At 47.2% G+C, this 14,993-nt stretch overlaps 1 protein-coding gene across 2 annotated transcripts in view; it reads right to left on the bottom strand.

Annotated features, from left to right (window-relative positions):
* PLPP3 (phospholipid phosphatase 3) overlaps window positions 1–14,993 on the bottom strand; it is a 62,393-nt gene that overhangs the window by 13,742 nt on the left and 33,658 nt on the right. For both annotated transcript variants that reach the window (XM_063343249.1, XM_063343248.1), the window contains exons 2-4: window positions 8,230–8,387; window positions 2,757–3,040; window positions 1,954–2,011 (exon numbers count right to left, since the gene is read on the bottom strand). In XM_063343249.1, the coding sequence (XP_063199319.1) occupies window positions 1,954–2,011; window positions 2,757–3,040; window positions 8,230–8,387 (500 nt within the window). The remainder of the gene's footprint in view (window positions 1–1,953; window positions 2,012–2,756; window positions 3,041–8,229; window positions 8,388–14,993) is intronic.

The following is a 14,993-nucleotide window of genomic DNA, read 5'->3' as shown; positions in this document are numbered from 1 at the left end:
ATTCTTAAGGGACTGGGGGTCAAAACCTCTCCAGGGAGAGGGATAAGCGGAGCAGCCTGTTGTCCCGGATCAGGCAGGGAGAAAGGCAGAGGCTGCTGATAGCCCGAGTGCTCCCATATGTGGACAGGCAAAGAGAAGATCCGAGAGAGCTTTCTGCTCCAAAGCATTACGCAGGAGCTAAACACCACTTTTGAAGCCTGCTGCAAAGCTAAAAAGAAAATCAGGCGGCAGGAATTGGTGCAAAGCAGTTTTAGGGTCTCCAGTGCATCTCCTGCCACTGCCCCCCCCGCCCCGGCCACCGGCGTTCCTGCTGCGTTGCCACAGACCGTTTCGTTTCTCGCTTGCTCCGTAACTGCTGGCTTTCCAGCAAAACGTGGAAAAAACCTGGCAAAGCAACACCTGGAAACAGGGTCAAGCCCTGGCAACTTTGGGCAGCCACTGCCAAAGTAAGTGCGGCGGGAACACGGGGAGGGGGCGAGCGCTCGCCCAGCTGGGCACGGCCCCCCGGGCTGGTCCCCTACCCTGAAGGATGCTCCAGGGCATGATCCTGTGAAAGAGGTAAAGGATGAGGCTTGGCTTCCAAAAAGGCCCTGGAGCACCATATCTAAAAAAAATAAAAAAATAAGAAAAAATATATACCTAGAAGGATAACCCGAATCTTGCTGAGAATTTGGAGAGAAACCACCACCGACTTAATAGGCACTGGCATCTTCACTGACTCCAGATGCCAGGCTTGAAAGCATCTCCGGTCTGACTTATCTGAAGTTGGAAATAAATAAATGCCGGAGCGATGGTTTCCAAACGCAGCTCAGAAAGTTTTGGAATGGCCGAGCCTCCTGCGAAGCGTCACCGGGGCAGCTCTGTATTGTAACGCAGCTGGGAGGAAACGGCCAAAATGTTTACTGAGAAGAAGAAAGTTTTCGTTTCTTTTCTTCTTCTTTACATAAATCCAAAAGTTTTCCAAGAGAAAAAAAAAAAAAAAAAAGGGGGGGGGGGGACAGGAGGGAAGCAAGGAAAGAATTTAATATGCTGCCCCCAGCAGCCTGGAAAGCTTAGTAATTAAATTACAGAAAATGCTCACAGGGAGGGGAAATGCAGGGATGAAAAGGCAGGAGGGAGCAGCAGCAACTTATCTTTTCAGAGGGTAAAGGGATGGGGGAAACAGTGCTCACAGATAAATAAGTTTGTGTTTAATGTTTCGATTAGTGCCAGGCTGTTTCTTTGCTTGCTAGTCTGAGCTTACAGGAGATGGCGAGGGGGGACACAAACCTTGAAAGGAATCAGAAACCTTTCTCCCGATTTGTTTTTTAAAATTAATAATTTTAAAAGAACCAACCCTCAAACATAAATCACTATCCGGATCCTCCCCAAAAGGCTGGGTGCGGGTCCAGCCCCCGGCAGGAAGCACCTTGGCAGCCGCCCCCCCGGCCCCAGCCCCGGCGCAGGAAGGGTAGAGCCATTTCTCACCGACAAAAGAAAAACAAGTCCCAGCCCTTCGCTCCGGATCCCGGCGGGCAGAGGCTGCTCCACCTGCTCCGCTGGCGCATTTGGGAACCAGCCTTCACCCCCCGACGGAGCCGCGACGGCGCATCTTCCCTCTCCATCCGTGCGATATTTTGGCTCGCCCCAAACTCTCTCCAACGGAAACCACAACGAACAAAATCGCACAGGTCCTCCCCAGGTTTAGCGGGATTCAGATTTAATCGCAGCCTCGGCTATATCCCAAAGCGGCACAGCTCAGCTATCACCCCAGGAGTCTCCATCCCAAATAACACCGCAGGGGCTGAGAGGGGATCTTTCCACCATCAACTTATTCAGGCTCTTTTTTGTCAACCGACCCTTTATTTCTGACACTCATCGTGCCGTTATTGCTACCGAATGTGGGCAAGTGCCTTGGGAAAGGGGGACAGGGGATAAATCAGCTCCATCTCAAGCAAGGCTGAGGTTACTTACCACCAAATACAGCATGGTGTAGAGGGAGAAGGACGCGTGCCCGGAGAAGAAGGATTTCCTGCAAAACAAAGCAGGTGTTAAGAACCGGCCACCACGATCTTCAGTGTTATAATTTTACATGTAATATGGTGACTCGCCTGCGGCTACTGAGAGGGTGCCAAAGCAGAGGGACCCACAACCCCCAGTCTTTCGTGTTATAAAACCCCCGTTATCCGCCCCGCTCGCCCGCGAGGCAGAAAGCGAACGGATGGGCAGGATGCTCGCATTGTTCGTCCCTTCCTGGTCTACTCGTGGGACAGCAGTTATTTCCAGGATAGCCCGATAACTCATCGTCTCGCCTTAAATAACCAGGAAACCGTAAAGAAATAAGAAGCGAGCAACTTCTCCGGTCGCTTAATTGTGGCACGTGAAATGTGCCCTCGGAAATGTCAGAAATTGAGCATCGGATGGGATTTGATGGAGCTCGGAGAGGAGGCACCGGGAGCCCTGCCTGCATGGACCCTCCTTGGAGGAGAAGCCTTCTGCTCCGCCGCATGGGACGGCCCGAGCCGCTCACCGTGAGTTCGGCTTTAGGGTGAATTCCCACATTGAGCAACCGCTCGGGAAAACAATAGTGTAGGACTAAAGAGAAAGGAAAAGAAATCTTATTCAGCCAAGTCCCGCAATTCCCAAGGGAAACTGCCCGTCGCTGGCAGATGGAGCGACAGAGAAAGCAGCGTTTGAATCATCTATTGCTGGCAGAGAAACCCCAAGACACAGTTTTGGTGGCGGCAAGCCATCGCTTTGACACCACGGGCTCTCACCTGGCTTCCTGCACCTTGCTGTCGCTTCCCCTGCAGGTGTAGTTTTGGATGTAAACTCCCTTCCCGCAGTTGATGGTGGAGAAATCCAAATCGCAAACTTCCAGGAAATGCGGCCGCAAGCGCCCGACGGACACTTTGGCAATGTCTGTGAAGGACTGGCTGATGGCGCAGCCGAAAACGAAGCAGCCCACCTGCTTGTAGAGAGCAGCCACGTAGGGGTTCTGGATAAAGGAGTGCGACTTCTCCTTCAGGTAGTGGATGCGGTAGAGCTCTCCCGTGATGATCTGTGGGGGAAATGCAACGGAGGGGTTAGAGAGTAGGAACGACGCTGTGCAAGACCAGCGATGGGTGGCAAATGCAGGGTTGAGACCAAGGAACCTGCTTCCACAGCAATGGGAGGAGAGCCCACAGCCCAGCATCTCTCCATCCTCCCTCTCAGGAAGAGATTGCAGTGCTCAAAATGTTGCTTATGGAAAAGTGGGAAGAAGGGAAGAAGGAAAGAAGGAAAGAAGGAAAGAAGGAAAGAAGGAAAGAAGGAAAGAAGGAAAGAAGGAAAGAAGGAAAGAAGGAAAGAAGGAAAGAAGGAAAGAAGGAAAGAAGGAAAGAAGGAAAGAAGGAAAGAAGGAAAGAAGGAAAGAAGGAAAGAAGGAAAGAAGGAAAGAAGGAAAGAAGGAAAGAAGGAAAGAAGGAAAGAAGGAAAGAAGGAAAGAAGGAAAGAAGGAAAGAAGGAAAGAAGGAAAGAAGGAAAGAAGGAAAGAAGGAAAAAAAAAAAGCTATATTTTGCTTTAGAATCATAGAATGTGTTGGGTTGGAAGGGACCTTTAAAGGCCATCTAGTCCAACCCCCCCGCAGTAAGCAGGGACAGCTTCAACTCGATCAGGTTGCTCAGAGCCTCGTCAAGCCTGGCCTTGAAAAATTTAGCATGTTGGCATATCTTTACAGAAGTGAAATAGTGCCCTGGATCTATACTGGAGTAGTAGGGGAAAAAAATAAATTAACATAAAACAGATAAAGAATTAGTGTGTGTTTGGGAAGGAGAGGCCAGAACCAGTACCCTCTTATCAAACTGATTTTGGAGGAAAACAAACGAACTGCCTGCTTATCTTCTTCTCTAAAAGAAAAAAACCACACACGAACACAGCGGAGGAACACTCAGAAAGCCCCAAACTTTCCAGATTCTGGCCCAAAATTTGCCACCACCCTACCCAGTTCAAGCTGCTCAAAGCCTCCGTAAACACCAGCTATTTCTGGGCATTTCAAGGGGTCTTGCCATTGCGTGGCAGCAAATTATGTATGTCTTGTGCCGGGGGTGCTGGGGTTTGACAATGTCGCCATAAATCACCGTCAGGGAGCCGAGAACCCGGCTTCTCATAATCCCGACTCTTAAAAGGCGGGTTAATGAAAATCAGGCTGTGAAATGAAGTCCAAATATCTCACCTTTCCCAAAGAGGCAAAGGCTTAAATTGTTCGCCGTCACGTTACACACCTTGGTTTTGAGCTCCAGATTTACAGCTTTAGGATTTTATTCATTACTCTCAATGTTTTTATACCCGAGTAATAAATCGAGGCGGGTTTGGGGGTTGGTTTTTTTTTCAGCCGCCCCCTCGTCCCTGCCCCTCTCTAGTCACAAGGGCTGTGATATGTAAAATTAACTGTCAGGAAAAATGCCTTCATGTTAATCCCTTTCTGGAGCAGCCAGCAATATTCCTCCCGGCGTGGCAGCCTGCCAGCGGCCTGCAGGAGACAAGGCTCCCCTGCCTACCTTTTTTAAAAGCTTGGCACAACCTTTGGAAACTAATAAACTGGAAAAGTATGGCAATTAGACTAAGAGGAGATGAAGCTGTATCATTGTTTGAACTCTCTCGTACCGTGGCTTGAAAAAACAAAGGTTGACCCAAGGCAGCTGGAATTGCAGCTAGGCAGGCTTTATCAAAGAGATACAACTATAATAATAAAAAATAAAGGCCAAGCGCTCTGCTATCATGCACAGAAATACTTTGGGTGGCTGCACCGTCACTCAGGGTTCACACGTCACTGCTGAGATTTACTCTTGGAAGTCTGGTCGTGACCAAGAGACGTCCAGGGAGCTGCAGCTAACCGGCTCCAGCATCATTTTAATCCTCTCAAACTCCAAAGACTATGGTTTATCTCCCTTTTGGACCACCTTCCAGCACAAGCTGGCAGCCAGGAAATCAACTGGCATGAGAACAGCAGAGCGTGGTTGGAGCACCTCCTGCTCCTCTGGCAGGAGGCAACTCCAGGGTGTCCCAGATGGTCACGGGGGCTCCTGCACGAGGGCAAAGCCACCACCTGCAACTCCAAAAGCCTGAATTTGGAAGAGGTGGAGCCACAAGGCTGAAAACTCATGGCTTTTGCAGAGGGGAGACAGGCCGAATTAAGGATGACATCTGATACTGGCGGATGTGCCCTTACTCCAAACTCGCAAACAAATCCACGTAAACCCGAGGCTCTTGGCCTGGGAAAGGCATGTGACCGTTTTAAACAGGGACCAACAAAAGTCTGGGGATTAATATTTTTCTCTCACCATTGGTGGTCTGGGTAATTGCACACATGTAGCAGATTGTAAATTGGAGACTTCATTCCCTCACTAACACGCTGCTGGGCAGCCATGAACCCTCGCCGCTTCGTTAAAGCCATGGCTCAACCTTAATGAGAAGCTAAAACTCGGGTAAACTTGGGTTTTTTGGCAGTACTGTCCCAGATAAAGCAGGACGGTGAAAAACTAATGCAGCACAGATGTGCACGAGCTGAAAGGACATCCTGAAAAAAAAAAAAAAACAAAAAACAAGCAAACAGCAAGTCTTTAAAGACATTAAGATTTAAAGATATTAAGGCCTTGCATGTCTGGTGAGCCATCCATGTAGGACATGTCCATACCTACACGGTGGGCACAGCTCCCGGGGGACTGCCACACGCATGTACCAAAGATGGTCACTAGAGAAGTCAACATCAAACTTTTCTGTCTGTGGACGCCTTTTGCAGGCGTTTGGTTGTCCTGCCCATTTTATCATGATCATAAAGTATCACCAGCGATCCAATTAGCCTGTAATTGCTTTTAGAGCTTTTCTAATCGCTTATGTCTCTTGTGTAACGTTCTCTGCGTCTAATCACATTGCAGCGCATCACCTTCAACTGTAAACCAACCACCTAACCCGGCCACATAACTCAGATCATCTAGGAAATCAGTTTTCTTAGGTATTTTTCATAGGCTTTCAAGACCCGTTGGGTGCGAGGACACAGGACACCACAGCAGCAGTACCCGTACGAGGCTCAGGAAGAGGAAAGTGTCACCTCCCCCTGTCCACCCTGGGGACCATCAACACGCTTCTGTGCCCCAGATGATCAAATTAACTGTCTTGCAGCAGGAAGAGCAGTCAGGAGAGATGCGAGAGCGCACACCCCAGGGACACGAACCTCTCCAGGGTCACCTGCACAGAAATTTGCCTAAAGTCCGTAAATATATAGGCATTAAAGCCAAATGCATATCCTCTCACATCCTGATCGAAGCAAAGTTTTTCGCCTCTGCCGTTTACTTAACAAGCACTCTGGGTGTCCTCAAGCCATTTAAAACATGACCTGGACCTTTTACCCGGGGCTAGATTGCCCGTGACACCACGTAAAGCAAGGGCGTGAAATTTTGGCCACGCCACCCAAACCGCCAGCTCCCTGGAAGTCCTCATAACCGCCGTCCTGCCTTCCGAAGGCAAACCTTGGGAGCGAAAGGAGCGGAGTCAGTGCTTTGTGGATTCGGAAGGAATTCCTATTATGCTACAGTAATTCTGGTATCTGGGTTACATCTGAAAAAAAAAGAGGTCAGGCTGACTTGAATTTTCCATGCACGCTGCCATAGCAAAGAAATCTGTTGCTGCAATTCCTCGTTAGCCATTTGTTTCACTCGACAGCAAATAACCCAGCTTTTGAATTTACCTTATTAAGTTACATTTGTTGTGGGCACAGCGAAACCAGGGCAGAAACATCTAATTCTTTGGGGATTTTCTTTCTCTTTTAATTGACCTGCTATTTCGTGGTAGAGAGCTGATGGATCACATCGGCAGCCGATTATGTTTCCAGTTTCTGTTCCAACTCCTGTATTTGCCACCGCCTCATTACCGATCAGAAGCCCACTCCGCATGGAGCCGGCGTGCCGATAGCTCAGGCAGTAATGTGAAAATGAGAGGCTTTTTCATTTCATTTTTATGGCTTTTCCACACTCGGGGGTTATTCACCTGCAGGGTAAAAATTCTGCCGCGTTTATAGAACTGGGGGTCTGGCACCTTTCGGGCTTATTTTGAGGAGGGAGCCGGGGAGAGGAACAAGGCAGTTTTGGGGACCTGCTTTGCTAAAGCGAGTATACGTGGTCAGGACATGATGGAGAGATGAGGAAACGATGGAGATATTCACAGCAGGAAGCAGCAAGGCTGGGGACGGGGTATAACCAAAGCAGGCACCATGCCATGCTAAAATACCTATTGCCCGTAACATTGCTCCTTCGAGGAAAGATGAAAGCCAAGAGGGGAACAAGTACTCCTGACCTCTCCATCTCCATCCCTCCCAGCTGAAGGACCAAGAGGAAGGCAGAACCTCTGGGAAAGCACCTGAGCTGTGCTGCCAGCAGGTGAGAAGGAAAACATAGGTACTTTTCATAGGGGAATTTCATCTTCAGCTGGGAGTGTGTAACCAACAGCCAGAAGAAGCTCTTGCCTTCTGCCCCAGCACCAGATACGTGCTGGCATAAGGAGGTTCAGCTCCATGGGCTGGATTCAGCTTTTTGGCCGACGTATAAAGCTCTCGCCGTGCAATTGTTTCCTAGCACAGCTCTAGGAAAGCTGGCAGGAAAAGAGAAATGAGGCGGCATTGGGAAGGTGGTGCATTAGCTACTTTTTACAGTGAGAACTCCGGGAATAAGCTCCCCATGGAAGATTTTAATTGTCTTTTTAACACGGCTGCAATATACAATCTCTTAAAAACCTAATACTAACCTGTGAAACTTTTCCAGGCAGTGGTTAGCTGAAAAGATGTATCCTTTTTTTAAAAAAACCTTATAAAATAGGCAAATACCAAGAGTTATTTGAATAGGGACAAACCATGCCAAGTCCTTATTGACACTCAAGTCTTTTTGCTTCTGCTCTAAACTCACACCAGAGGATGAAAAAGCTCTTGTGGAGCTCACAGACTTGCCCAAACAGCTTTGGGCCTGTTTACGGGCTTCAAGAGTAATCTCATTCCTCTCATTACAAGCTTTCATTTGCAAATGTTTACTGCTCCACGCTCACGCGGAAGTCAGGTAATCGCAGAGGAGATGTGCACCGCGGTAGACAGCATGGACATACCAGCAAGACAGCATTAAACCGCCAATGCCGATGGGATGTCAGTGCCGTCGGCTAAAGAGGTGACAAAAAGCCATCGGAGATGCTCAAGGGACAGGAGAGGAGGTTTCGGAGGTGGTACTTACGGCGAGGATGGCGATGAGGATGCCCGCAGCACACAGCACTGCGTCATTGATCGTCTCCATCGTCTTCAGCGGGTACCTGATGCTGTCGTCGTCGCAGTAGAAGCCCCGCTGGTAGGGCTGGATTGTGCTCGTTTCGATGATGAGGAAGGGCAACCCAGCTAGAAAGAAGGGGAGACAATAACCAAACCCATCAGCAATACAGGCAAATACAACTAACCCACCAAAAGAAGGGAGACCCAACTAGAAACCCCCTCACCAACCACCCAGCATTGTTCCCGAATGCTTTTCTTTTCCTATTGCTATCTTTCCAAAGGGAATAGCATTGGGATTTGTTTTTCCAAGTTGCTCTTGCGGGAAAAAAAAGCATCTCCTCTGTTATGGTTATCAGATGTCTGCGCTGCCTGGTTTCAGTTAAGCCTTGTGCATTGCAAATATTAACTTACAGGAACGGACCCCTAAAGCAATCCCTCCGCAAAAAGCCACGAAAATGAATCTGGCACTTTTCTCCGGGGAGAGCCCGATGCTCTGCCGAGTGCCCCACGGCTGGGCAGCCCGGAGCTGTGCAAACAAACACGGGAGGATCGAGTATCAGCACAGCTTCTCCTACCTGGTCAGCCCAGCTCCACTCCATCCCCATTACTTTTAAGCCTCCGAGGCCTTCCTTGGTTGCCTCCTCTCTCTATTTACAAGGTATGTGTATGTTTGTACCTACTAATGCCATAAGACTACGTGCTTTGAGCAGCTGTGGGACACTCATCCTTGACCCATCCATGCAAGGGGAAGCTGAGCACGCACCCCACCAGCCCATCCACAAGAGCTGCCGAACTCCCATCAGAGCCTGGTCACCTTCAACCGCATTAAAGCCACGTCAAATCTGTTTTTAAACGCTCTTTGTGAACGTTCTGTGCAGGAGATCTGTGTCTGCACAGCTCGGCTGGACCTTTGCACCAGGCATGGAGCAGACGTGCTCCAAACCACAGGGTGATGGGTTGGGACACACGCTATGGAGGGGACACCTAGAAATTGCCACATGTGTGTAACTCCATATTCTTCTATGTATTTCAGAGAAATACAGCATTGCCTCAAACCTGGATGGAGAGACCTGGGGTATTTCTTAGCCACAACTTTACCTTGGGAGGACACCCTCCTTCACTTTGCCTCAGTTTCCCCATTCACCTTTGCTATCAAGCCCATCACGGAGAAGAGCAGCACATCCCTACCAGAACAGGCCCCAAATTCCCTGAAACCCGCGTTCAGGGTAAATCACAAACCACAAGGTAGAGGAAACCCTCCTCCCACTTGCAGAGCGAAACCCAGGTAAGGGGAAAACAAACGCGCAGCGGTTCAAGCTGTCCTTGGGCCAAGAAAACTGATCTCGCACCCAGATCCTACAGAAAGCACAAAGGAATATTTGTCGACCACTAACTTGCTTAAGTATCTGTGGGTTTGTTTGCACAGCGAGAAGTCTAAGACATCAGAGGGTTTTTTCCCTCTAAAATTACAAAAATAAAATATAATAAAAAAATAAAGTGCTGCTGGGTTTGACCGAAATTTGCCCATGGTACATGGACATGACAATCTGCTAGATGCGATTAGCAAAGGTACCATCCAGGGAGTTAAAAAGCGTCATCAAAATAACGTTCCCCATCTCCACGTGAACCACCTTCTCTATTTCACTTTGCACGACCCATTTTGGCTCCTCTTCCCATATGTTAATAGGTTTGCCTAATCCAGGACTATCAGGGGGTTTTGTTAGTCTTAAGAAATAGGAAAATCTTCATCATCTGTCAGCAGGGACAATCACACACAGGCCCGAAGCCTCTCAGGTACCCAAGGGCGGCCAGGGCCACCGCTCAGGACCCTTTTCAGATCCTCTCTAAAAAAACTCCGGAAAGGGGTTACTCGCAAGCGCTGGGCCCCACGGTGCTTGGCAAGGCAGGATGGTTTGCACTGCATGTGTGAACCAGCGAGGAAAGGTTTCAGAACCAGCCGCCCAGCTCAGATTCGGTAAATAAAAATCGGACATCTCGTGTGAATCCAGTCGATCTTCATTCCGCTATTTAACCATTTTGATGCCTAGCCAGCTTTGGCCCCAAAACACACATCTGATGCCAGCACTCCAGTATTAATAGGCCACTTAAAAAAAAAAAAAAAAAAAATCCTTAAGTTTCCCAATGAAAAATTGCAGGAGAAGAGCTAACGTCGCCCGGCGCGATCCAATTTCACATGCACTTGAAGCAGCGGCGTAACAGTTGAACTCGGGGAGTAGACATGCCACGGTTACGTGGCTTATTGTTATTTCTCCAGTTCCTCCTGTTAATAGCTTTCACATGACAGGTCTGTAAAACACATGTTCCCACAGACAATAAAATACATCTGAAAGCTAAAACTGGCCTGAAAAAAAAAAAAAAACCTAAAAAAAGAGAAAGACAATAGTGTTCCTATATACTATGTGAACCCAGGAATAACAAAGATTTGTTTTCCCTTCATTCATTGAACAGCATGGGGTAGTATTTCCGCGTTTCAATTATATGTACGCTTGCCACAGCTATAATAAGAGCATAACTGACCTATATGGTATACATTTTCTTAAAGTGCGCATACGCAGAGTTTAGAAAATCCAATGGTTTTGTTTTCTCTCCTACAAACTTGTGGTTTAGCGGGATATTGCCAATCAAGTCTTGACATTTTTCCAGCAAAACAGTAACCTCAGATTCCCTTTTTTCCCCCCCTTCTTCTTTTTTTTTTTTTTTTTTTAACATGAGAAACATAAACACACTCTCCATAGCTGAACGGATATTACTTAGAAGACACAACATGCCTTTGATTTTGAGGGCTGGGTGAGAGGCTGCTCTTTCAGCTGTAATTACTCAAGGAAAAGAAGATCCCAGCCCATGGCAAATGGTAAATCACGCTCAAGAAGGTTCTTCTTCCACCAGGTTATTTCTTGGAGGATGGGTTGTCTAAAGTGACTAGGTCACCACCCACCACTTTTTTTGGCAAGGGGGTTCCAGCACGGAGAAGCCTGTAGTGGTGCCAAAAGGCAGCCAGAGAATGGCTTTTGCAGAAAAACACTACAGAGGGAAGTCTGGAAGAAGACAGAAAGTTAAATGCGGAGGGAGATGCCGTTGGAATCCCTCAGCAAAACACCACAGAGATGTTATTCACGCTAGGAGATCTGCCGGAGGCAAAGGTATCCAGAAGCGTGGCTCCAGCCCACACACCCTTGGAAATGGAAGGCAAGGAGCGTAGGGTTGTACCATGAAGATGGTACCTCCGGCCTCATCGCCTCCTCTGCCCCAGTCTGCCTCTCCGATTCAGCATTTTAATAGGAAATTCAGCTTGTGCCCTAATTTGCATCTCCAAATTCAACAGCTGAACCCCATGCAGGTGCTAAGTTTTTTTTGCCCTCCACCGCATCCCATCCCTACCCACGGCATTACAAAACTATTGAGAATAGAAGAGGTATATTGCAGAAAACAGCAACGAGTAGTCACTTGCACTGAAGTGAGCGATAGACGTACACGGCAGGCAAAAAAAATTATACTGATTTTGGGGCATGGTCAGTCTTCTCCAAAAACGGAGATATTTGACCATTCTCTCTGTGGCTACGCCTCACCTACGTGTACAGATCTACCGCAAAATCTTAAGTAACACCATAGAAGGACCTCACGTCCTCCTTAACGCTGGTATCTCCGTGCTGAGAAATTACACGGGAACCTATGGACCATACCCTAAGGCGCGGAGGCAACCCTGGCACATCCGTACAGGGCCGTGCAACCAGAGAAATGCCGTTATCCCCAGCTCACAGACGGCGGAAACTAAAGAACAGAACAAAGGGATTTGCTTATTCCAATGCAAAAAAGGTAAACGGAGCCAAGATTATCTTATGAATTGTAATATCCTCCACAAGGTGAGGGAAAGGTGTTTTTTTGTTGGTTTTTTTTTTTTTTCTTATATAAAGGGGATTTTTTGCTTTCATAACAGAACAAGGAAATCCCAACCACATGCTTTTATCTACACTATGCTGTAGGAGATCAAACAGGGCTCCAAACCATGAGCATAACAGAAAGCTCTTGGGGACTGATCCTGCCCCATCCAAACAGGCTCGGCCCCACTCTCCGAGCGGCACGGAGCAGGTGTGGACACTAAGGAATTGTGCGAGACACAGCGGGACACCATGGAGCTGGACACTGAAAAATGATGTTGCTTTTGTTGGGAGGAAGTCCAAGTGACTCGGTGACCTGTAGCCGCTGGTGTCCTACACTAAGATATCTCAGCGCAGGGTTTAAATTTATTTGTCTTTCTATTTAATAAAGCCGATCAAGTTTGGAAATCTAGCACCAAGGTAAAAATATTCCTTTCCTTGGTTAGCATCTTTATGAAGCGGCAATTAATAGGCAATAATCCTGGGAAGGCTGGCAGCATGAAAGCTAAAACCCCACCACCAAGCCTAAACAAAAACCCTTGCAAAACCCTCTCTGACCAGCTTGAAATGTGCATAAAATAAATCAAAGGCGGAAGAAAAAAAGGGCTCTGTGTTGGGTACAGCACTTTGAATCTCCGAGTCTTTGAAAAGCTAACGCTTGTGCGGATTTAATGGAGGGGGGTGGCAGGGGGAATAAAATAATAATTTAAAATGGGGCATAAGCTTTCGTTGGCCACCCATCGGAAAAGCCATGGAGGGAGCGGGAGGGGAAGAGGTGTTTCTGCAGTGACCCACCCATGCAGCGCTCATCTTCTCAGCCCAACCTTCACCTTTGCACTAAATTAAACACCACCTCGGTCTCTCTTTTTTTTTTTTTCTTCCCCCCCCCCCCCCCTTTTAAATGTTTGGTTTTGATGGAGGTTGAGTTTTTTTTCCCCACTGAATCTTTCTTCTTTCAGCCCTGCAGGTCAGTGCGATGTTGCTGGCTATCTCAACAAAGCAATGGTAATTTCTAGCAAGCGCTTCGGCTTTTGGCTGCCAATGTCCAGGCCCTGGGCGTGTTTAAAAGGTTTCGGTAGATTAGACATCTATCTTAATAAGTGAAAAAGATCATAAAATAATTTGGCAGGGCTGAGCAGGGCATCTAACTCCTCATTCAAGACACACTCCGTAAATATTTGGGTACCTACAAGTGGTGGGCTTTCTATTTGAAGTACTTAGTAGCTGATCTTGGGTACACATAAACCTTATTTGGTTTACAACATTTGTACATGTTTTAAAAGGCACAAAAACTAGATTAGCCTACAGCAGGCTTTTATTTGGGCTTTAAAAGTGGGCTTCACAACTTTTAGAGAAGAAACGCAGCACTGCAGATCAGCCTTGGCAGCGGCTGCAAGAGTGAACAACTCTTGAAGCTACTTGATGTTACATACACACATAGATAACATTTAATAACACAAAGAATGGAAGTATTTCCATATTTCCATCATATCAGGCATATGCTGACAATCACAACAGGGCCTGATTCCGCACCAGCAACACCAAAAATAGGTGGGGGGAGGAGGGGGAGGAACTTGGGCAACCAAAAAAAATAATCTCAAGGGATCTGATCCGCAGCCCAGCGGTAGCCAAACCCATTATGTTTGGATTTTCAAAGGTCTTGAAAGCGTCAGTGTTGGGCCTCCTTCCCAATGGTTTCTGACTGAATCTGGATACTCGTTGTCCATACAGTCACAAGAGACAACTAGGCTAACATCAGAAATACAAGGTACCTTCAACTCTGCATTTTATTACCTGCTCACCCTTGATGGTTCTTCCCTTTGGTTCCAGCAGTCCAGAAGGCTGCTCTGTGCATCTGCCTGTATTTTGGCAACACATCTAATGTCTGTGTTTGCAAAATACATTCCCATTCAACTCTATTACAGTTCCACTACTCCCAGCTACACAGACGCATAGGGATAGACAATTCTCTAAACACACAAACAAACCCTAGACTTTACTGTAGAACAGGCACCTGCTTTAGAGCCCTAAAGAATCTATAAACAAGGATCAGCATATATTGCATTTCTCCGATTTGACCTGTTCGGAAAAGTTCTAGGACGAAATGGGTTAATTTCCACAAAACTCAAGATATTAGTTCATTTTCTACTTCTGTAGGTTCTTCCATATAACTCACACTAACCTTTGTGCCTATCTACGTCAATCCGCCCGGTGTCCTTCCTTTCAAGAGGCTGACACTTCAGTCCACTTCATTATTATTAGTTATATTTTCAGCCAAATTATATGAACTTCAACATAAACCTCACCATTTTTAGGCCCACCAGCTGCTACAGAGTCCAGGAGACTTCCTAGTGAGCAGGCACAGGTTCATTTTGACATAGATAATGTTTTCTGGGTTCTTACTTTTGGGGTTTTTTTAATTTTTTTTTTTTTTTTTTTTTTTTTTTTTAAAGAAGAACTGATTATTCAGGAACGCTGGGCAAAATGCCTTCACATGCCTGCTAGCACAATAGCAAACAAGAAGAAAGCCAAGAATATTCATTTTCTACACGGACAGCCTTGTGACATCGATGACCCCAAGTTGCAGAGGTATTTGAGAAGGATATGAGGAGGATTTGAGAATCCTTCCTCTAAAAGGAACCTCTAGAAGGCAGCAGGAATGACAGGTATCTCTATCTGCTGCCCAAAGCCATCATCCAGAGACATACCCGTCCTTTGCGGTAAATACAGCCCCGTGCAACCTGGCGCATGTTTAACGACCCAACCATCCCGGGGGAAGATTAGAGAAAAAGCTCTTGGTCACAGACACTTTAAACTAAATGTCCAATTATTCTCA

Source organism: Chroicocephalus ridibundus, chromosome 8, assembly GCF_963924245.1.
Source record: "Chroicocephalus ridibundus chromosome 8, bChrRid1.1, whole genome shotgun sequence".
Taxonomy (NCBI): Eukaryota; Metazoa; Chordata; class Aves; order Charadriiformes; family Laridae; genus Chroicocephalus; species Chroicocephalus ridibundus.
The sequence above is the reverse complement of the archived record's forward strand: the minus strand, read 5'-3'. Positions and strand labels throughout refer to the sequence as shown.